General features: G+C 53.5%; 4 protein-coding genes across 4 annotated transcripts; 2 read left to right on the top strand and 2 right to left on the bottom strand.

The window, feature by feature from the left end:
- Positions 1-1,889: 1,889 nt before the first annotated feature.
- On the bottom strand, positions 1,890-3,514 carry PG997_009713 (uncharacterized protein; the record flags this gene model as incomplete). The annotated part of the gene is made up of 3 exons (XM_066814028.1): positions 1,890-3,062; positions 3,117-3,316; positions 3,382-3,514. The coding sequence occupies 3 exons, from the start codon at positions 3,512-3,514 to the stop codon at positions 1,890-1,892; spliced, it is 1,506 nt and encodes a 501-aa protein (XP_066665990.1).
- A 6,288-nt stretch (positions 3,515-9,802) lies between these two features.
- Positions 9,803-11,154, bottom strand: PG997_009712 (isovaleryl-CoA dehydrogenase; the record flags this gene model as incomplete). Its single annotated transcript, XM_066814027.1, has 2 exons — positions 9,803-9,899; positions 9,953-11,154. 2 exons carry the CDS (start codon positions 11,152-11,154, stop codon positions 9,803-9,805), a joined length of 1,299 nt encoding a protein of 432 aa, XP_066665989.1.
- A 409-nt stretch (positions 11,155-11,563) lies between these two features.
- Positions 11,564-13,441, top strand: PG997_009711 (carboxyl transferase; the record flags this gene model as incomplete). The annotated part of the gene is made up of 3 exons (XM_066814026.1): positions 11,564-12,141; positions 12,212-13,247; positions 13,319-13,441. The coding sequence occupies 3 exons, from the start codon at positions 11,564-11,566 to the stop codon at positions 13,439-13,441; spliced, it is 1,737 nt and encodes a 578-aa protein (XP_066665988.1).
- Positions 13,442-14,494: 1,053 nt separating this feature from the next.
- Positions 14,495-18,688, top strand: PG997_009710 (Oxysterol-binding protein; the record flags this gene model as incomplete). Its single annotated transcript, XM_066814025.1, is given in 4 exon segments — positions 14,495-14,514; positions 14,811-17,308; positions 17,320-17,429; positions 17,489-18,688. 4 exon segments carry the CDS (start codon positions 14,495-14,497, stop codon positions 18,686-18,688), a joined length of 3,828 nt encoding a protein of 1,275 aa, XP_066665987.1.
- Between the last annotated feature and the right edge of the window lie 3,506 nt (positions 18,689-22,194).

Raw genomic sequence — 22,194 nt, 5'->3', positions numbered from 1 at the left:
TCAGGATATTGTCGTACGCCAATAACCAACGCCATAAGAACCCGCTCTTTATATTGGTCAATTCGATCACCTTGCCCAACCCTAAGTACATGTATGTAGTCACTTCTGAGCGAGATCAGGCAGGTACAGCCCTATCTCCTCACGTCAAGAGGCAACACCTCCCGAAGAAAAGCACATCCACCCTCTCGTTCCTCCCTGTTTTGTCTCACCGGTTGCGGGCCGCCACCGACAAGTCATCAATTGCCAAATGGGCGCGCCACCGCCATCACCACTATTCAAAGCTATGAACTGCCTGCCTGCAGTGTAAGGGGGACAGGAAGGAAGGAGGGGGAGGGAGCCCGTCCGTCCCATGCGCCTGAGTGTGTGGGTGAGACAGACAGACAAGACGAAAGAAGCAAATGCACACACATATCTAAGCGCTGCATTAGCCCTTTGACAGTCACGCTGTCATTGTCTTTCGGAAACTGGGGTAGACAGGCAAGCAGGCAGACAGGGCCGGGCCATCCACCCATCCACCCACCCACACACATACATACATACACTCCTGGAGCTGACGGATGGTGTCAGAGCGTGGGGGACGATGTGGGGGATGAGGGGTGATGGTGGCAAGGGGTGTTAGGAGAAGAAGAAGAAGGAGAAGAAGAAAAGAGGCAAAAACAAGAGAAAAGCATCGTCGTTCCCCACGTTCTTGTCATGTGCTGTCATCACCCGTCGTGGGATGTCGAGATTTGTAGTCTTGATTATATTACGGCTCTCGCCCCTTTCCAATGCGCAGTTTAATACTAGGTGCTAGATAGAGGCTTACAGTATACGAGTGGGCTTATGAATGGGTATCATGAGGTGAGATGGGCGTAGTATCGCAGTTTAATAGAGTTTATATAGACATGTACCTATTTATAGTCCATCTGCTACATATTCCGAATCCCCTTGCGTTGAGAAGAGAAAAATGGGCCTGTTCCTTGACAGTCGGTTTGTACCTAACATACTACTGTACATAGGTAGCATATATCGACTAATCAATCAACCAATCTTGATGCTTGGGCGTATTTCTCCACGCATCTTGAAACAGCTCCAGAGAGGAAGTACCTAACCCAGCCCGCAAGTTTGTCAGCCCAGTTGCGTTGCCCAGCTGCACTGGCCTCCAAAAAGTCGGTGAACGGAAATCTCCAATTCTTCTGCCACTGCTTATGATAATGATGACGACGACTAGAAACGGACACATACTTACAAAGTGTATTTGCTCGTGCAAGCCGTGTGTGCGTGTGTGTGTAGATTGTTGTTGTTTGTGCCGGTCGATGGAGCATGTCTAGGCATGTATGTACTCGTCACAAAATGGCAAAGTGCAATCAATTCGAAATCCCATGACCTTGTTCCTTGTTACCGGGATGGCGGTTGACAACGGCTTTTTCCTCAGGGGTCAGACGTATTGCCGACGGGGGACCGCTGCACGCCAACATACATACTACTACGGCCGGTACACAATACCCAAACACATTGAAGATCACTTGAGCGCTTGGAGAGGATATGCCCGAAAGCGAAGACAAGATGGCAAACTCTTGACGCTATATGGATTGGCCTCCTTGGGAGAGCCGGTAAAGACCCTATGGCAAGACGAAACGCCGCCGCGATGCAAATGTATGATTGCCAAGCCACCTATAATACTAACACGCTAACCCCCACGTATCCGATACAACAAACTAAAAGGAATACAGTACACCACAGCCCCCCTCTAAGTCTTTTGTGACAAATATTCAAAAATTCTTATGAAAACCACATCTATGTTCCGCTGATGAATGATAATGCCGATGGCCATTATGGTGTGGCCGTCCGCCCACACACCCCATGTAGATAAGGGCGTGACTCTCGTAACGTAACGTAACAACAAGCTCTCATCGGCGAGGCTTCTTCTCATTTTGGCGCTCGAGCAGAAGCGTCAGCTGGCTCTTGGAGCGCCCCAATGGTACGCTAGGCGCCGTGCTGGGTGGTGTCGGAGCGAACCGACTATCCAGGAGCGAACCTCCGCTTCGGGGTGTGCTCTCACTACGTCCTTCCTGTCCCGGTATCGCCTGTCCGCGTACGCTATCGTCGAAATCGGTCATGGTCCCGCGCGCTGCGACAGTAGAGGTCGTAGCTGTACTTGACGATATCAATCCATGTGGCGGGACACGGCCTAATCCATCCCGTACGCCACAAGCCTGTGGTCCGTTCTCGGATCTGGTTCGTGTTATCGTAGGAGCCGCCGGCTTTGGTGCGAAACCCTGCCTGGATGGTGGTGCTTTGACAGGTCTGGCATCCTTTCGTTGGGTTTCGTCTATCTGTTCCTTCTCATTTCCACTTAGTTCGGTGCTGGGCTTGGCAGGAGTCGTCTTATCATCTTGGACAATAACCGGTAGCGTTCCACCAATAACCCGGAATGATGCAGCATCATGTGTGGGAGCTGACTTGAGCTTGTCGGCTGGTAGCTTTCCAGCAGCCTTTGCACTAATCTTATCGATTGTTTCCCTGGCCTCTAGTGTGCTCTTCTTGCTCGATTTTTCGGCTATCGGAGAGACAGGCCTTTGCGATCCTGAGCGCGATGAGAGGGACGAGCCATTGTCTTTTGGGGCAGCCTCACTGGCCCCCGCAGAAGACTGTGAACTCTGGCGTCGCGGCATGGCGGGCCGGCGCCTAGCCGTCGAGGCAACAAACGCTGTTTTCTTCTTTGGTGCTGTGCTCGTGGGCTTTTTGCGCTCCCCTTTGCTTGCTGAAGGACCCTGCTGGTCTGATTCCCTTTCCTGGGATTTCTTCTTCCGACTTGAGGAAGGGCCAGGCTCGGCTTGATCGTTGCCCTCATCTTCTGACCCAGGGGGTGACACAAAGCGGGCAGTAGGTCGTGGTCCTGACGTTGAAGGCCCCCTAGGCTTCTTCAAAATAGGATGTGGGGGTGGAGGCCTGGATGAGGAGGACTGGGATGGCTGTGCTTTCGGTTGCTCTATTGGACCTGCCGGGCTTTTCGAATCCCCCAACTCGCGAGGTTCCGCCTTTCTGGGTTGGGCGGCTGCAGGCTCTGCCACTGGAGAGGGCTGCAGTAGACTTATTCAGTTCTGGATGCAAGGTGGTTAAAGCGTGCGACATACCGAATCATCATCAGGCCCCTCGTATCGATTAGGTGGGCCACGTAACCGAACAAAGGTAGGACCTTTGGAAATGTCCTCGAAGAGCCGAGCTAACGTCTTCCCTGACAGCTCACGGCGATTGCTCCCCAAAACATGCCACCAAAAGTTCTCGAGGCGCTGGGCAGTAGGGTCAATGAGGCTTCGACAAGTTACAGTGTACACTAAGGCAGAATCAGTTTAGTTTCTGTCAGATGCGCCTGGTTCTTGGCTGCTCTGATCTACATACCATGCCAGTACTCGTATATCTGCTCTCGTGGGACCACCGGGTACTGGGCCACCGAACGATAGATAAGATCATGATTCATAACAATGCCCTTTGGCAAAATCATGCCGTTCGGCAACATCATGTTAGGCGCCATCCTGGACGGTAGGGCGGCAAGCCTCTGAAGCGTCCTCAAGGCTTTGGCAGCCAGGCGTTGGTCGACTGCGGCCCCGGCTGTAGATGGGCTAAGTTGATGGCGCCTTCCCGTGAAAGACCAGCCTCAGTATCGGAAACATGTACAGCGTATATAGTTTTGACGCCGGCAACCCATCACTATCATAAAAGGACACTTCAATGACAGATGGCGGTCAGCGAGGGTTCCTCGCCAGCTGATAAGATTTGGTAGGGGGCCGAAATCTCTATCACGGATGGCGTTCTTTCTGTTTGCTCGGCCTGGCTTCCAGGCGGTCCCGACTTTGGCAGGATGCAACTATCAGCTTACAAAGGGTGGGTCTCCTTGGATGTTTTAGGGTGCCAACGGGGGCTCTGGTGCCACTTTTTACCGTGGATGAAGTCTGTCACCGAGTCTCTTGCCAAAGGAGCAGGAAGCAGACCGCTTTGGGGTTGAGAGGCAGAGAGACGGAGAATCGTGGCCCTCGTGCTCGCCCTGGACAGTAGAGCGCCCGCTCCGGCCTTGGCGAGGGCTTGACGGGTAGAGTGAGTGAGCAATGCGACTCTGTTTTCGGGGGGAGATGCTACCACCAAAGTAGCCGTCAAAAGTGATGGTGCTCGAACCAGAGTCCAAAGGCTGCACCCCTAAGCTACCAAGCCAGGAAGGCCACCTGCTTTCTTGGCCGAATAGGGAAATGCCCAGAAGTAATCCCGGGAACACGTACCCGGACGGAATCTGGATGAAAAGAAGCCAGAGTGACTGGAGTCGAATGTCTCATAAATCTACCGGGCCAGCAGAGGGAGGGCCGTAGGGGAACCGGCAGGTAGCCGATTGGTATATGTTGAGAAAGTCAGTCTAGACTAGAAGAGAGGGAGAATGAGAGCAAAACGGGGTGTGGTTGGACATTGCAGGTAGCACTTTGACCAAAGTATTGAAGTCAAAGTCGGCTACTGGATTTTTCACTTCGCTTCCTCTCTCTGTTCTTCCTGTTGTCTTCGCTCGTCCCGAGTAAGAATGAGTCCTAGCTTGTTAGGAGAAGTGAAGCAAAGTAAAGGCAAGCGGCAGGGAAGAGGCAGGCAGAGACAGAAACGCAAAGGTCGAAGCAGAGGCAGGGCAGGGAGAAGAATCCGGTGAAATAAACACACAAACGCCGGGCAGGTGTTGTTCGCTATGATTGATTGATTCGCAGGGTTAGAAGGGGGAAAGGAGGGGCGCCTACCGGGGCACTGGAGACTGCAAGACTCACAAGCCAGTAAAACTTTTTGGCGCTAGGTACTTACTGGCAAACCAGCTGCTACGCGCACGAGGTTACGGGTACAAAGCTTGAAAGCCCAGTCACCAGTTGTGCCAGTGCAGCCCAGGGCAACATGGACCCGCTAAAGACACATCCCATCCCTAGGTGATGTCCCTAGGTCACTAGGTCCCTAGGTAGGTGGATGAGCTTACATACCAGACCGATTTCTTCCTACCTGCCTCGAGCGGGCTGCCACTGATGGATGCATCGCTCCAACATGCCTCAACTACATGTAACAGATAGACAGGCCTGCTTGCCATTCAGGACCACATGTCAGTGTGTTAGTGTTGCAGACGAAGTACGGATGAAGAGGGCTCCATTCCAGCTAGTTGCCTTCTTCGGATGTTGTAGGGCAACCCTTCAGTGTCCCCGGAACAAGGCTAGGCGACGCATATATTTGAGAAACAATCCGGAGTATAGTCGCAGAGTGTGTGATTCATCAAACTGCCTAAAGTGCAGCTCGTTTGGCCAATCTGGTGACCTTTGAGACGGTTCCGCCAATGATAAGAGCTCATGCTGCATCGACTATAGGTAGGCAACTTAACTCCCTTTGGCTTCCGACTCCCGACTCCCTCTCCCTCTTCTTCTGACCCTCTCCCTTGTTCACGCCAATAGGCAGGCACGGATAATTTAGAATGATAGGTCCCGTCGGCATGTCTCTGCAAATACGAGCTGGCTCAGGCCAATGGGCACCGGCCTGTGGCCCTTATTGACAGCAAATAGACCGTGTGTGTGCTGTCGGCCACGACATTTCCCCCGAGCACCTTGGACGTAAATCGGTGGGCTTAACCGGCGCTTCCCTCTCCAGCACTGTACGACGACGTGTGTCGGGGTTTTGGCCTTCGATGTTGTCAGTCAACGCCTGATAACGTTTGATTGAACATGTTCGGTCACGGTTGTGCATGCCGAGTTGGTCACCCGTAAAGTCTGTGCCGAGTCAATCCCTAAATTGCCCATCCTGCGTTTCTTTGTCGGCTTACCGTGGAGTATATCAATTGCAAGTCGAGTCATCCATGGTCCGGAGATCTGGGTCGGGATGAGCGACCACGGTGTATTTGGTACCACGGCTCTTTGCCCGCCCCTCCCTTGCTGAGTACTCCGTAGATGCCAATATTATTGTGCAAGTAAAGTATTCGGGGATGGGCACAACACCACACGAGCGAGCACCATACATACGTGTCTAAGTGCCTAGTAGACTCCCATCTAGGCACGTTTGGTGGCCATTATTACGGGTACTATAAGTGGCCAGGGGAGGGGAGGTCATGGTTCTAGAACGAATTCCCACCTAATCACTGCAGGGATCAGCGTGCCCAGCCGCTTTCACCTACGGTTATTTCCGCGGTGAGGGTGGTGCTGCCTTCCTGCCTGCCTGCCTAGCCTGCCTGTCGCCGCTGGAGGCCAGGCCATCAATGGGCAAAAGTACATATACCTATGTAACACTCTTAATCGATACCCCAAGCACTGAGCCCATTCATTGATCTATTTGATGAGTGATTTGCAACTGATAGAACAGAGAGACAGAGGGAAAGAGAGGGGATATCTCGCCAGAGTAGGCAGCTACTCTCCACTGCGTGCATTGATTGAGCTGCCTGCCTCCTAAGTACTTAAGCAACTACGGCTAGGCGGTTAGAGAAGGGGGGCCAGCGGAAGCTTCCGGGTCAGCTTCCGTTATCAAGTACAACTACCCCTAAGTACTTACTTTACTTACATACCCCGAACCGAATTCACATACAAACAGCAGAGAAGGATCAACGTCAGCTCGAGCGTTGCACAAGAAGACGCTCCCGCAATGCGTCCCCAATATAAGCCCCCAACGGTTGCCTCTTCTTTCCAGATGCAGTCTTAATAGAGCTTGCTATATCTGCGATCTGCGGCAAGTGGAGAAACCTCCCAGGTCGTGTGACCCCCCAAGATTTGCAACATGCAATTTGATCATGGCGGTCGATTTGCGACGACAATTGGCTCCGTAAAGTCAATTCCATCTCGCCAGGGTGCTTCTTCAGCTATCTAGGTTAATATCTAGCCTCAGGATCCATTGGATCCATTTGTCCAGCGGTTCATCGGGCAACGCATCTAGTGCCTATTCTTCGGTCACGAGGCCCTTCGGTAGCTGCTTACTTACATGAGAGCGAAAGAGAACGACCGGGACGCGACAGTGATGATGTTTTTTCCAGACAGAGTCTCTCCGACGACCTCACCCTCCCGCGCCACTCTTTCTCTTTATCTGGCTTTTCATTCTTCCCCGCCCGGCTTAGGCTGCGGGACGGTTTGCGATCTATCATCTCTCAACCCTATTGCCTGTATGCGGAGCAAGGCTACCATCATCTGACCTTAAATCCGCGTCCCCAAATTCAACCGTATATGCTTACCCCACGATCCAGGTACGACGCCAAGCTTCGACTTTACCACGTGTAGGGATGGCACATGGGGCCCCCATGCCAAAGAGGGAGAGTAGCCCAAGCAGGTACATACCGACCAGCGGTCTTGTTAAGGTACGTACGTGCAAGACAAAGTGCTGCCTTTTCACTCGAGACCTATGGCTGTTCGCCACTCGTGCGGAATGAGAAGAATGAGACATCAAGAACGATCTCAGCTTCCATTCCTTCGCTTGAATATCATGATATTTACTCATGGCAATTCTAATGAGATGGCTTTGTGGAGCGAAGCGTCCGATATTCATCCTGGTTAGCACATACACAACTAGATTTATATACTACACATACCTGATACGTGTTTGTATCTCTACGCTGATGCAAATAGCCTATTAATCCTCTGTTTTTCAAGTCCCGGGACACCATAGAAATCTTTGGCGGAACGGCCTGCAGGTACGAACAAGACAGCCACACCGTTTCTTGTGTCCGAAGGGACGGTTATATGCACCCCACCCATCACGGGGACCGGTGAGCGGATGGGCGAGCAAGCTTTAGACTCAGTTGTCATATTGCGATCTCTTGTCAGACGCGGCCCGGCCCCCTTAATGGGTTGTGGTTCGTCAATGCCAACTTTCTCGCTGTCACGCGCTTAAAACGCCTGCAGTCATCCTTATGTCAGTGGCGTTCGTTCGGGACAGAAAGCAGCAAAGGGACAAACGCGCGCGCGCACAACAGTTCGCACAGAGGCGGAGAAATATCTCGACTACTGGGTGGTGGTGATAGGTAGTAGAGGTGACACTGTCCCTTTTCCGTGACATGTATGTGAACCTTCTGGGATGTCGCTAAATGCCCGGCCGAGGTTGCGTTGGCGGCCTTTAGCACATGCAGCCACTAACCGATCGTAAAGACATGCAAGGGGGCACAGGATGCTCCCAGAGCAGAGCCTGGACCGGCGTTCGATCTCCACCAAGGGCTCGCATACATAGCAGTTCGCTCTTTGCGCCGCTATCAGACATGTCAGTTTAGCTCGGCACGATTCAGGTGGACCATTAGCCCCGGATCTCGAACTTGTTCGTGGGGGGTCGCAACATCGCTCAGCTCACCGCACATGTTCTTTCGGATCTTTCTGTTGATCTGTCATCAAAATAGGTACGGGGCGGCTCCGGACGGGGCGAGTGGCGGGGCGAGTGGCGGCCATCACCATGGGTGGGTAGACAGAATTCGGGTCGTCCCCATCACATGCTGTGTGACGCTGAGAGAGAGTCAGCCTCAATACACCACCACCAGTGCCACCTCGACCGAAATAACGCCACCAGGACTCAGAATACCACAGGAGACGCAGCGCCTAATCTGGATGCTACGCACCTATATGCAAGCCTCATGCATGCTCCTACTGCACAGCCGAGATACAAAATGGCTTGCTTATGTATACGACCCCAACGTGCCATAGGACCAGGGTCTTGTGGTTCTTGGCCTTCTTCGACTCCTGGCACATACCAGTCAGTCCGTCCCGGGGTTATATTGTACTAAAGCATGCATACGGCACCTGCTGCCTACATATACCTACGTGTTGCCCAAAGACTCGGCCGGCCTGGGTCTCCGTGCAGGCATGTCCGCCACCTCCTACGGACGGCAGATGGATGGGAACTTTCTGATTGGTTCTATATCATGTTGTTATTTATCGGTCGATAACGCAATGCATATATCTATGTGTTGTGCGCCATGGACTAACCCTCTCCACCCGGTAATCAATGCAGTCCGAGAACATGCGACCAATCCTGTATACCCTCAACCAAAGAGTGAGTGGACAATACGATTGGGAACGCTAAATGTTGATTTCTAATGAACAGTCCGCTCGCTGTTGGGGAAAGTATCTAGCGTCGATTTTGGTTGACTCGAGCATACATACCTCCTTGTCCCGGCCAGTGGATGGCGTATGCAGCGACGGAGTGACCCAAACAAGAAGGAACCTCACGAGTTAGAATCGCATCATATATTTCAGTGGCGGCGACGTTGTGGCCTCCAGTGATTTGGCAACATACCACGAATTGCTTGCATGGCTTCGATCCGAGACTGAAAGCACATGCAGAGTCCAGTCCTGATTCTGCCTCGGATAATGAACGCACTGGCAAACTTCAACAATTGGAATAGAGATGTACGCGTACATACTAAGTATGATATACATAAGATCGGAGAAGGGATTACTGATCACTGGGACCGGCATCTGGTTCTTGCTGAGCACCAAGTCAAACCCTCTGTAGAGCAACTTTACTGACCAAGGGGCTATTATCAAAGAGTTGCTGTCTTCATTGGATATAACTGCCCCTGAAAAAGGAGGGGTCTAAATTTTGCCATCGCCGCATATGCCCAGTACGAAAGGGAGAGACTAACATATGAAGACGATTTTTGCGTAGCCCAAGCTACATTGGATGCTGTCTCTTCACACACGAAGCGATAAAGATGGATAGGCATTATTCACTCGGAGAATAGCATTTGGCCTGTAGGCCAAAATAGCCACAGTATGTAATAATGAAGCTCTTGCATCTGTTTGAAATTCTATCTAGTAGTGGCTCTTGAGTGTTATATGGATACAGGGACGCAGGCATCTTATGTAGCAAAGTGAGCAAATTCCTTGTTGAATGCTCTCCCTATCACCATCCGCCTGATCTCCGATGTCCCGGCACCGATTTCGTACAGTTTGGCACTGGCGAGAATGATTAGCATTGGACATTGAGCAACCCCGGGACAGAAACTTACTCTCGCAATAACCTCGAGGCGGGCATCTCCTCCACGTAGCCCATGCCGCCCAAAAGCTGAATGCAGTCCAGAGTACACTCTGTGGCCCGCTCGGCAGCGTACAGTATTGCGCCAGCGCAGTCCTGCGTCTTGATAATGCCCTCTTCATCCACGGCCCGGGCCGTGTTGTATGTGTAGGCCTTTGACGCTTGCATCTTTGTGTACATATCCGCGAGTTTTCCTTGGACAAACTGGTTATGCGCAATGGGGCTGCCAAACTGCTTCCTCTGGTGGGTGAAGGGCAACGCCACGTCCAACGCCGCCTGCATGATGCCCAGAGGGCCTGCGCTGAGGACCAAGCGCTCCAGATCGAGCCCTTCCATCAGCACGCGGACGCCACCGTTGACCTGACCCAGGACGTTCTCGCTCGGCACAAACACGTCACTGAAAGCCAGCTCGCCCGTGTTACTGCCACGCATGCCCATCTTGTCGAGCTTCCGGGCGCAGCTGAAGCCCTCCGACTTGGTGTCGACCAGGAAGGCCGTGATGCCCTTGGAGCCCTTTTCGGGCTCCGTCTTGGCGTATACCACGATAACGTCGGCGTCGGGCCCGTTGGTGATCCACATCTTGGTGCCGCTGAGAAGGTAGCCGCCGTCGACGGGCTTGGCCGTGGTGCGCATGCTCACGACGTCGCTGCCGGCGCCCGACTCGGACATGGCGAGGGCGCCGACGCTGGTGCCGGCAACCAAGCCGGGTAGGTACTTTTGTTTCTGGTCGGCGGACCCGTTGAGCGAGATCTGGTTCACGCACAGCTGCGAGTGGGCCGCATAGCTGAGGCCGATGGACCCGCTCGCCCGCGACATCTCCTCCATGACGACGCAGTGCGCCTGGTAGCCCATGGCCAGGCCGCCGTACGCCTCGTCGGCCGTCATGCCCAGGAAGCCCGCCTCGCCCAGCTTGGGCCACATCTCGTTGGGGAAGGCGTTGCTCTGGTCCGTGTGGGCGGCCACCTCCTCCGGGATCTCGCGGCGGGTGAACTCCTGCACCCGCTCCCTCAGCTCCGCCAGGTCGGCCGGCGAGGGCGCCTCGAAGCCTTCGGGGTGTTTGGAGGAGGAGGATGCATGGCGGACACTGATGCGTATGGCTGCGGGAGCGAATTGCTTGCTCCTTGACGATGAGAGCGCACGGCCTGCTGGGCGCGCCAAAGTCCTAAAGCTCCTCATTTTGGACGTGTCAAAATGAAAGGAAGTAGTGGGTTGTAAGGGAAAGGGAAGAACGTAAATTCTCACAAGTCTCGAGAATGTTCAATTGGTGAAGACAAGACAAGCCAAGGACCCAAACCACCTGGAGGCTCGGGTGTTGTTCCTCCCCTCGTGGAACCTAGGTTAACCTTAGGTAAGTACATGTTGGCATTGGCTGCTCGGTGCGCTTATGCCGAGCGGCTTAGCGCGGCAACCTTCGGCTCCACGTCACTTCAGCTGCCGCTTCCCGGCCCTTGCAATTGGAATCTGGGGGCTAGCTCTCCAGCCAATACCCCGGAAATTCCAGTCCTAGACTTGTCCGTATAACTCAGTCTCTCAGGATAGTTTGTGTCTTTGGCAATCGTTTGCCCTTCTCTGTCCTTGACTCAAAATGCCGTTGTCAAGATCCCCCAGAGATATACTCAGCGCAGGGCGCCAATTGACCCGGTCGTATCGCCATGTCGTCCCCCGCCATAGCCTGCCCTTGTCCCGCAGAACACCACCGTCGTGCCGCGCCGTGTCCTCGTATACCGCTCCCTACCAAGCGAACGCCATATCCGTGATACAAAGCAATGTGGACTCAACTTCGGACGAGTTCAGGGAGAACAAGCGCGCGATGGGCGAGGCCATGGCGAGATTGGAGAGGCTCACGCGCGCGGCCCAGCAGGGTGGCTCGGCCAAGGCCAAGGAGAAGCATCTCGCGAGAAAGAAGCTCCTGCCCCGGGACCGAGTCACGGCGCTGATAGACCCTGGTTCCACCTTCATGGAGCTCTCGCCGTTGGCGGGCCACCAACTCTATCCAGAGGCCGAAGTCCCCGCCGGCGGTATCATTACTGGGGTCGGTGTCGTCGAGGGCGTAACGTGTATGATTGTTGCGAACGACAGCACCGTCAAGGGAGGCACATACTATCCAATCACAGTCAAGAAGCACCTAAGAGCCCAAGCCGTCGCCCAAGAGAATAACCTGCCGTGAGTTGGCCCGCAACCTATGACTTGTATACGTATTTATAGGCAGATCCTAACTGACATATCTACAAAGCTGCATATACCTTGTTGATTCGGGAGGCGCAAACCTGCCTCACCAATCCGATGTCTTTCCGGATCGCGACCATTTCGGTCGCATATTCTACAACCAAGCCCGCATGAGTGCTCAAGGCATCCCTCAGATCTCGGTAGTCATGGGACTGTGTACTGCCGGCGGTGCTTATGTCCCGGCTATGAGCGACGAGAACATCATCGTGGAGAAACAAGGTCACATCTTCCTGGCTGGTCCGCCGCTCGTAAAGGCCGCTACAGGCGAGGAGGTGTCTGCCGAGGAGCTGGGGGGCGGAGAAATGCACACCACTGTATCTGGTGTCTCGGACTATCTTGCTGTTGATGACGCGCATGCTATCATACTCGCACGAAGATCCATCAGTAACCTAAATTGGCCAAGCAAAGCTGCCCCTCCCGCCGCTTCGTTTTCCGAACCCCTCTACCCGGAGGCGGAGCTTCTGGGCATTGCGTCTACTAACCTCCGCAAACCACTCCCGATACATGAGGTCATTGCTCGTCTCGTGGATGGCTCCCATTTCTCTGAGTTCAAGCGTGAATACGGCTCGACCCTCGTGACGGGATTCGCGAGCATCTACGGACATCGTGTGGGCATTGTAGCGAACAATGGCATCCTATTTGCCACCTCGGCGCAAAAGGGTGCCCATTTCATCGAGCTCTGTGCGCAACGAGGCATCCCGTTGGTTTTCCTCCAAAACATCAGTGGGTTCATGGTCGGTAAAGAGGCCGAGCGCGACGGCATTGCCAAACATGGCGCCAAGTTGGTGACGGCCGTCTCGTGCGCCGACGTACCCAAGTTTACCGTTGTCGTGGGCGGCAGTTACGGTGCCGGGAACTACGGAATGTGCGGGCGCGCTTACAGCCCCCGATTCCTGTGGATGTGGCCCAGTGCTCGCATAGGGGTTATGGGTGGTGAACAGCTTTCCAAGGTCATGGAGACGGTGGGACAGAAGCCTGACCCGGAACTGAGAGACCGGATCGAGAGCGAGAGCGATTCTGTCTATTCGTCGGCAAGGCTCTGGGTAAGTACTCGCCACTGATGGATGCTCTTACGCCTGTTTTGTTTTCGGATCATTTACTAACGCTTTGGTAGGATGATGGTGTGATTCCACCACAGCATACTCGCCGTTATCTTGGTCTAGGCCTTCGAGCAGCACTATCGGGCAAGAACGAGGTCAAGCACGGCCAGACAAGATTCGGAGTTTTCCGAATGTAGACATATCTATACGAGACGCAATGACAAGTGAAGAAAGGGGGCTATCAGTAGCTGAGTAGCTGAATCTATCGTGAAACTCAAACGAACTTCACCTAGCCAAAGTTTCAAAGTTTCAGGTTTTAAAATGGTTTCCCTGAGGCTGTGAAGCCATTTGCCAAATTAGGGACAATGATGATGGCGAAGCAACAGTACGTAGGCTTTGCCGCTTTTGGTGGTGGTCAGACAAAATGATACTGGAGGATTATGATGTCAGGTCTCCGAGGTGAGTAGAGATACTGTGATAGTATTCGAGTAGATATCCGGCTATGTGCGTGGGGCGGCTATTGGCTGCAAATAAGTGAACCGGGGGCCGTGGATGCCGTCATGCGTGCACCCGATGGAACGGATTTGCATGACTCGTAGTACGTAGCGTCCTGGGCTGAGGGCTGAAGGGGACAATTAACGTTACTTTATGTAACGAAAGATATTATTAAATATGGTACTGTTGTACTGCTTGTAGAGACAGTGACTAAACAAGTGGGGGATCCTCCTCGTTATATCAATACCTAGGTATGGATCAATGGGCGGCTAGAATGCGCGAAGTATGACGACGGTTGAATTGGTATCGAATATAGAATTGTTTGCCAGTCGCATTCCTCGGGCATCCATGCTCATGGCACGCGACAAGGGAAGAAAACAAACTGTCGATTGATTTCCGTTTTCTTTATCCTCCTTCCTGCCGTGACGAGGTCGAGCCAATCAAGGCTGCAGCGACGATTCGCCTGGTCCGTGCCATGACGTAGAGGGGCACCTCCCGCTTTCCCACTCGATCCTAATATATCGACCTGGCCCTTTTACTCCACAACAAGGGGAGGCACTGGACCGACATAGCACGATTGAAAGACAAGAGAGCCACGAAAAGACAGCAACAGTTCTCGTCTTTTCCTTTTTTTTTTTTTTTGTTAAAACCTCTTCATGGCTATCGTCGCCAGCTCCCTCGCTATCGACAGTATTTTTTAGACTTGCCCCTTCGCTGTTGTTGCCGCGTCTTGTTCGCTGTTGCGATTCCAGACCATGTCTGATGCTGGGGACAGGTGAGTACATATTCAATTGCCTCGCTGCGGCCCGTCTGTCAAATTCGCCTGCGCACCGCACGTCGGATTTCAAAACCTTATCGTGCTGAGTTGCCGCCCTGCCGCGCACCCAGCTCTCGGGTCTCTGTGCGTTGTTTTCGGGTTGCTGCTGTTTGGGTTCACGCCTATCGGTCAGGTCTCAAAGTCTACTGTACTTAGACTACAGTACCCAGAATAACTCAAATATCGGGCGGAGTGCCTTGCGGCCCTTGCCAAGAGAGCCCCAGAGCTAATTCATGCATACGTGGTAAACACAGTCAACATAAGCGCTCGCGCTCCTCCGCTCTGAACCTGCTGCGTCGCAAAGACAAAGACAGCCGCTCAGCAGTAGGCGACGACGAAAACGCCTCCGAGGACGCTTCACAATACGCCTCCTCTGGCCTCGCGTCTCGCCCAACGATAGCCGAGTCGCCCATAGGCCACAGCCCCTCAGTCAAGGGCCACACTTCCAAGATGTCTCTCGGTCGAGTGCCGTCCCAGCAGCAGCACCAGGCTGCTCCGAGCGCTCCGGTCGCCACCAATCGGCTGAGCATGGCCGCCGGCGATCGCACATCAACCATCGAGCAATCCGTACGCAAATTCCGCATCGTCGAGGCCCTACGAAGTGGCAATACTGCCGCCATCTCCAGGGCCATCCGCGAAACCTCCGAGAATGCGAACCGAGCTAGCATCTCCTCTGTGAGCACTGCGATTATAGGACCTCTGGAGGATACAACCGTACTGCATCTCGCCATACAGTGCGCCGAGGGCGATGTCATCGAGTATGTCCTTTCGGACGGCGCTGGCGTGATTGATATCAATGCTCGGGATAAGGACGGAAACCTACCCTTACACATTGCTGCAACCCAGGGTCGCGCGTCTGTGGTACGCCTCCTTTTGGAGCAGAAAGACATCAACGATGCCATCACGAACAACCAGGGCAAGCTGCCGCTCGATGTGGCTCGCAACCCCGACATCTTCCAGATGCTACAACTTTCTAGGACACTCTTCGTACAGGACAAGGTCAAGCAGGTGCAAGATTTGGTGAGGAGTGGGGCATATGATACTTTAGGTGAGGTTCTGGAGGAACCTCGCGTAAAAACAATATTGGATATCAATAGCATCGAGCTTCCCTCCGATCCGACAACTGTGCAGGCCGGAGGCACTCTGCTTCATGAAGCGGCCCGTAAGAAGGACGTGAAGCTGATCCAGGCTCTGTTGCTTCATGGCGCCGATCCCTTCCAGCGTGATCGCAAGGGCAAACTCCCCCAAGACGTGACAAAAGACGACGTTACGAGGGCCATGTTGAAGAAGTCTCCTGCCGCGGTGGCTGCTCAGCGCGGCATTCAGGAAAAGGCTGTTCTGGGTCATGTTGCCTCGCAAGGAGGACCCGCTCCCGCTGCCTCTAATGCATTGGGCAGCCAAGATCCTACTATGAAAGGATACCTCAAGAAATGGACAAATTACCGAAAAGGCTACCAGTTGCGTTGGTTTGTGCTCGAGAACGGCGTTCTGAGCTACTACAAGCACCAAGACGATGCGGAAAACGCGTGCCGTGGTGCCATTAGCATGCGGATCGCAAAGCTTCACATGAGCCCCGATGAGAAAACCAAATTCGAGATCATTGGTAAGTCCTCCGTCAAATACACACTGAAAGCCAACCACGAGGTGGAGGCGAAACGATGGTTCTGGGCCTTGAACAATGCCATACAGTGGATGAAGGACCAGGCGAAGGAGGAGGTAAAGCAGAAGGCCCAGAAAGACGAAATCCTCCGTCAGGCCAAGGACCAACTCACCACGACAAAGTCAGCCGATCCCTCCGTCCTGGAAACCCCTCAAAGCGAAGCTGCCAGCGTCGCCGACAGAAGCAGTGTTCAGCTGTCCCGCATGCCATCGGCCAAGGCATCCACATCAAAAGTTGGACTATCTAGGGCAAGCACCACGGGTAGTGTAGATGACGAGTTCGCCGATGCTGCAGGAGATGACCTGTCCAAGGCACCAAGTAACGGGGGACTGGGCCATCAAGGCGAGTACGACGAGGATGACGAGGAATCGAGTGGTGGCGGCGAGAGACCTACCGCAACCAAGGATGCTTTCAACATCACCGCTCAGTCGGCCAAATTGCAGCTCGACACTCTCGCCCAGGTCAGCTCTGCACTAATTGCTGAGGCCAACCGCAATCCAGACATGGCTATTGGAGACCCCAAAGCCTCGCAAGCTCTCACAGCGTACGATGCGGCTATCAAGAGTCTTAAGGGGCTTATGGGTGATCTTTTGAGAATCTCGAAAGACCGTGACGCACATTGGCAGTACCGCCTAGATCAAGAAATTGAGATGCGACAAATGTGGGAAGAGAGCATGGCTAAGGTCGCGAAAGAACAGGAGGAACTTGAGGAGCGTGTTGGAAAAGCGGAGATGAAGCACAAAATGACGAAGAGGGCTTTGCGTGAAGTGATGGAAGGCAGCAATAATAACAGCCGCCCTGTCAGCAGTCACAGTATTGCAGTGCCGGTACCTGAGGCGAAAGCAGTTGCTGAGGAGGCCGAACCCACAGAGCCTACCGAACCTACCAAGGCTACTGAATTGGCTCCGCCTGTCGTGCCTGCGGTGGCTCTCAAGTCCCCACCGCCGATGAACAGACGTCCTACCGCTCTGTCGCAAGTCGTGGACATCTCTGATGACTCGGAGTCAGAACAAGAGGAGTTCTTCGATGCAGTAGACGCTGGGGAGGTCGATGTCGAGCCGATGCCAGCCTCGGAGGTTTCGAAACTCGACAGTGAGCATGAGGTGGTTGTATCCGGGGGCTGGATATTAGCAGCTCCTACAAAGGTTATGAGAACGGTATACGAACTCGTCTCAAGATCGACGCGGACAACAGACCGAAGATTTCTCTATGGGTAAGTTCCAATCATGACTCCGCAGCTTCGAAGCACTGGCCGACTAACGCTCCATCCAGGGTATTCTCAAGTCAATGATTGGCAAGGATATGACCAAGATGACGCTTCCTGTTACTTTCAACGAACCTACGTCCATGCTTTACAGAGCTGCTGAGGATATGGAGTATGCTGAGCTCCTGGACCTTGCAGCAGAGCGTACAGAATCGGTGGAGCGAATGCTGTACGTTGCCGCGTTCGCCGCCAGTGAGTTTGCCTCGACCATTGGCAGAGTTGCGAAGCCTTTCAACCCGCTCTTGGCCGAGACTTTCGAGTACGTACGGCCAGACAAGGGCTACCGTTTCTTCACCGAGCAGATCAGCCATCATCCTCCGATCGGAGCTGTGCACGCCGAGTCCGCCAACTGGACCTACTGGGGTGAGTCCAACGTGAAGTCCAAGTTCTACGGAAAGTCTTTCGATATCAACCATCTGGGTACATGGTTTGTGAAGCTGCAACCGAAATCGGGTGGCAAAGCGGACTACTACTCATGGAAGAAGCCCAACTCAGCTGTCGTCGGTATCATTACGGGTAGCCCTACCGTCGACAACTATGGTCCTGTGGAGATCAAGAACTGGACGACGGGCGAGGTGTGCCACCTCGATTTCAAGCAGCGTGGATGGAAGGCTTCAAGCGCATACCAAGTTGCTGGCAAGATCGTGGGCCCAGACGGCCGCGTACGTGTCAGTATCGGCGGACACTGGAACTCCAAGATCTACGCTCGCTACACGCCGGGCTTCGAGGCGACGGTGGAAGAGCCAGCAGATGGTGGTGCTGCGATTCGCGGCAGCATCAGTGACACGAGCAAGGCCTTCCTCGTCTGGCAAGCCAACGAGAGGCCGCAGGGCATCCCCTTCAACCTCACGCCCTTCGTACTGACTTTCAACCACCTCGACGACAACTTGAGCAAATACATTGCCAAGACGGACTCGCGCTACCGACCTGACCAAAGGGCCATGGAAGACGGCGAATACGACATTGCCGCCACGGAAAAGGAGCGTCTTGAGAACGAGCAGCGTATCCGTAGGAAGGCGCGCGAGGAGCACGGCGAACATTATAGCTCCCCCTGGTTTACGCGAGCCACGTGTGAAATCACCGGGGAGTCGTACTGGAAGTTCAATGGCGAGTATTGGCAGCAGAGAGAGAAGTTTGGAGAAGGGGATGAGCATGCCTGGGACAAGCTCGAGCCCTTGTTTGTCGAACAAGCCGAAGAAGAGGCATAATGGACGGTTAGGACGGGGTGGATTGGAAGGGGGTTCGGTTGCCGCGGCGCATGTCCCGAGTAAGGAAAAGGAGGGGGAAGGGAAAAACCTAAGTGCACATAGACCCGCTAGGACCTGCTACTGGAAGAGTGTTACCGGAACATGTTGGTATGAGCCTCGTGTGTATATCCTATACCAAGAGACATTCTTTGTTTACTACCTACTACCTCGTTACAAGTGAAAGCACGTTCCGTTGGGGTTGACTAATTGCCATTTTTTCAAGTTGGTTGGCATACGAGGCGTCATATTATGACATATGATACTATAGCCATGTGCTCCTCAACCGTTTTTAGGGCGAAGACAGCAAGCCGGGGATGATCGACCATACAGCCGCGCTTTGAAGGACCCTTACCTTACTGCGGTGCGTCGTTTCTTGGCAAAGTGTCAGAGGATGTACCTACGAGGTTTCGAGAGGTTCCTCCCCCTTACGTTAGCCAAAGTTATGCAAACGCAGTCTCGCCCGCCCTCCTCTCCTGCGGGAAGAAGGTTGGCCCCTTGGCCGACTCGGCACGCGGAAGTGTCTTACGAACCGAGCCCGTGGCGGATCGGAGGCTTACAGTAAGTAGATGGGGCGTAGCCTAGGGAGGGACACGCAGCTTTGTGGGCTTGGATTACCCTGATGCCTCCCAGAGGGTGGGGGTCAGGGCAACCGCTATAGAAGTTGGCTTGGATTATCCGCGGAAGCGCTATTTTTACGACAAGCGGACGGTCAGAAAGCGAGAACGGGGAGCGCTGAGTAACAGGAAGTCAATACTGGTTCTTGGAGACTGGGCAAAGGTGCATAGAAGGATCTAACCAAGCAAACGTGTCAGTCTTAGGTAAGTATTAGATGCTGCAAAGAGAAGCCGTTGTGTTTTCGGGCTCTGGTTACTATGGCCGGCCATTGCTGCTTGCAGAAAAGTGCCTACCCCGAGACAGGGTAGCTTCACAGCACAGCCGCGTTCGACTTCAACATCTCGGGGATTGATACACTCCGGCCGCGATTTAGGACACATTTCCCCCTCTCGCATAGATAGTTCGACTGTTCCATAGTTTCCCTGAACTGCATTACACAACCTGACAGGCGAGAAAAGGCGGGAGTGTCATTTTTCTGGTGATCTACATAACGCTAAGCTAACCGAGCAGCAGCAGGCAAGTAAGTACTTTGCATACGTGGATGTTATTTTCTGAACCCCGACTCGACTTTTCTTTTCCGTCGTATGCGCTTTTCACCTAACCCATCTAAGGAAAGAGGTTGGGCCCAAGGAGGCGGACGTGGCTTCCGAGCGGCCGGCGGTCGGTTGGCTGCTGCTCATCTGCATTAGGTCTGCTCACGATGACACTGCATAATAGATACATACATTCCCAATGCATATCCATCCGTTCCCCTCATCTCATAATCTCAGTCAAAAGACATGATGCTTGCTGTACGCCGTATCGACCTGGGCGTTGGGCACGCAAGTGGAAATGAGACAGGCCAGACACGACACGCAGAGAAACAAAGACCAACATGCGCTCGCTCGCTTACATTGGTGATTGGTCATTCAGGTAGCAGAAGGGAGGAACCCAGCCCAATACTACCACTACCGGGACCAGATGAGTTCGGAATAACTAATAAGTCGGCAACCATTCATGGATCGGGGATTGGTCCTCCCTTGTCTACTTGATAGTTCGGCTATTTTCCTTTCTTCTCCTTGTCATTCATCAACACCGGAGTAAAGTTATTAATAATACGAAGCTCGAAGTGGGCTGAATACGCTGATGGCGTGCACAACTTATAACATAATATTACCTGGAAAATCGGAAGAAAGCCAAGCCGCCAAGCTAAGGGACTGACTTCGACAGAGAGGCGCAGTCCTCTTGGGTGCGTCTTGGTATTGGTTAAGTGAGTAATTGGCTGTGACGGGGTTAGGACATGATGCCACCAACCCGAATCCCGTCCCCTGCCCCGGCGGCTTATTTCTGCCCGCCGGCCGGCGACTTTCGTCTCTTCTGCTTCATCTACCTACTTTCGGACAATAAAATGCCATAGAGAAACGCGGTTCTCAAAATTCGCGCAAAGTCCATGAGCTCTTGTCTACTAATTTCCGTAGACGTGTGGGTAAGAAAGAGGAGGATAACGGGAAGCGAATAGAGTTACTCCGTAGGTGAGGTAGGTACGAGGTATGCAGATACGCCGGCTCTCGATACGTCGTTGTCAGTTATACGAAACCACGAGGGCCGGGGTTAGCAAGTCCTACTTGTCCGTACCTCGGGAACCTGAGGCTCGCGATACGGCAACAGTACATTGCGCATTTGAGAAGAGATAGTTGATGACTGATATTAATTATTGCCACTTTGCTCCAGCCGTCCGTCGTATACGGACGGTGGCTGCTGTCATGGCTACAAGCTGCGAGCTGGAGAGATGGATGCAAGTAGGTAAGCAAAGCAAAAGGCAACTCCTCCCCCCAAAATCCACTGCAGCTATGTCTTGATTAGAGAAAGGAATGTTGCTTTTCCGCCCGTCGCAGCAGCCAGATATCAAAATGACGGACGATAAAAGCATTGCTGACCTTGCAGCAAACCCCCGGTAGTGGTGGTATCAGTCAGTATTACTCGCGCCCCTCCTACTTTACGATCATGGTGTGTGCCACAAGAGAGCATAAAAAGGCACACAACCAAAGGATGGTCCTCCTTCCGCAGGTAACAGTAATGCACACACACACACACACACACACACACCCAACATGATTCATGTTACCTGGCCGGCTGAAGAAGCTGGAGCGAAGGGACCCTCGAAAGCCGGGAAGGGCGACGGGCTCCAAAACCCGAGTCCGAACGACGGGCGGGAAACAGGGCCACAGGGCGCGCGCCCAACTAAAAACGACCTGCACTAGAATGTAATTGCAGACATGGAATTGCATCACGCTCTTTTTTATTTCCGTGTCGGTCCCCGAAATCCCAGTTCCCAACACCATCATGCCAGTCAGAGTTCGGGCCCAGCCCAGCCCAGCCCCTCGGATCGACACTGACTTGCCAAAACGCCCAGGATCAATGTCGCCCATCAACATCAACCCCAGACGATACCACACATACCACACATACGACGTACATGTAGCTAGCTACCCCTACCTCGGCCGTAGATTATACTTTGTCATTTCTCGTGCCCTTTGGAGAGGGGGAGCGGAATTTCAACCACGCCGCCACGAGCCACTCTATTCCGACGAGCTGTGATTTGCCAATTACCCGATGTTGTATTTGGCTTCCATCTTTATGACTGCATTGTCTACTGACCCTACCCTGGCCCTACCCTGACCTGACCTGACCTGACCTGACCCTGCATCATCTATCTTCTTACCAGCCTAGGTATACCGTATACCGACCAAGATATAGCGAGCCGGGCGGCCTGATTACACTCCCACTCAAGCGTGGCCGCACCCGCAGTCTTGTTCGACTCCGAGGTCGAGGTTGGCCGCAGGCCGGGGGTTTCGCTCCTCGCGTGTCAGCAC

Source organism: Apiospora hydei (assembly GCF_038363865.1).
Source record: "Apiospora hydei strain CBS 114990 chromosome Unknown utg000007l_segment0_segment0, whole genome shotgun sequence".
In the NCBI taxonomy this organism is placed as follows: domain Eukaryota; kingdom Fungi; phylum Ascomycota; class Sordariomycetes; order Amphisphaeriales; family Apiosporaceae; genus Apiospora; species Apiospora hydei.
This window is presented reverse-complemented; position numbering and strand designations above follow the sequence as displayed.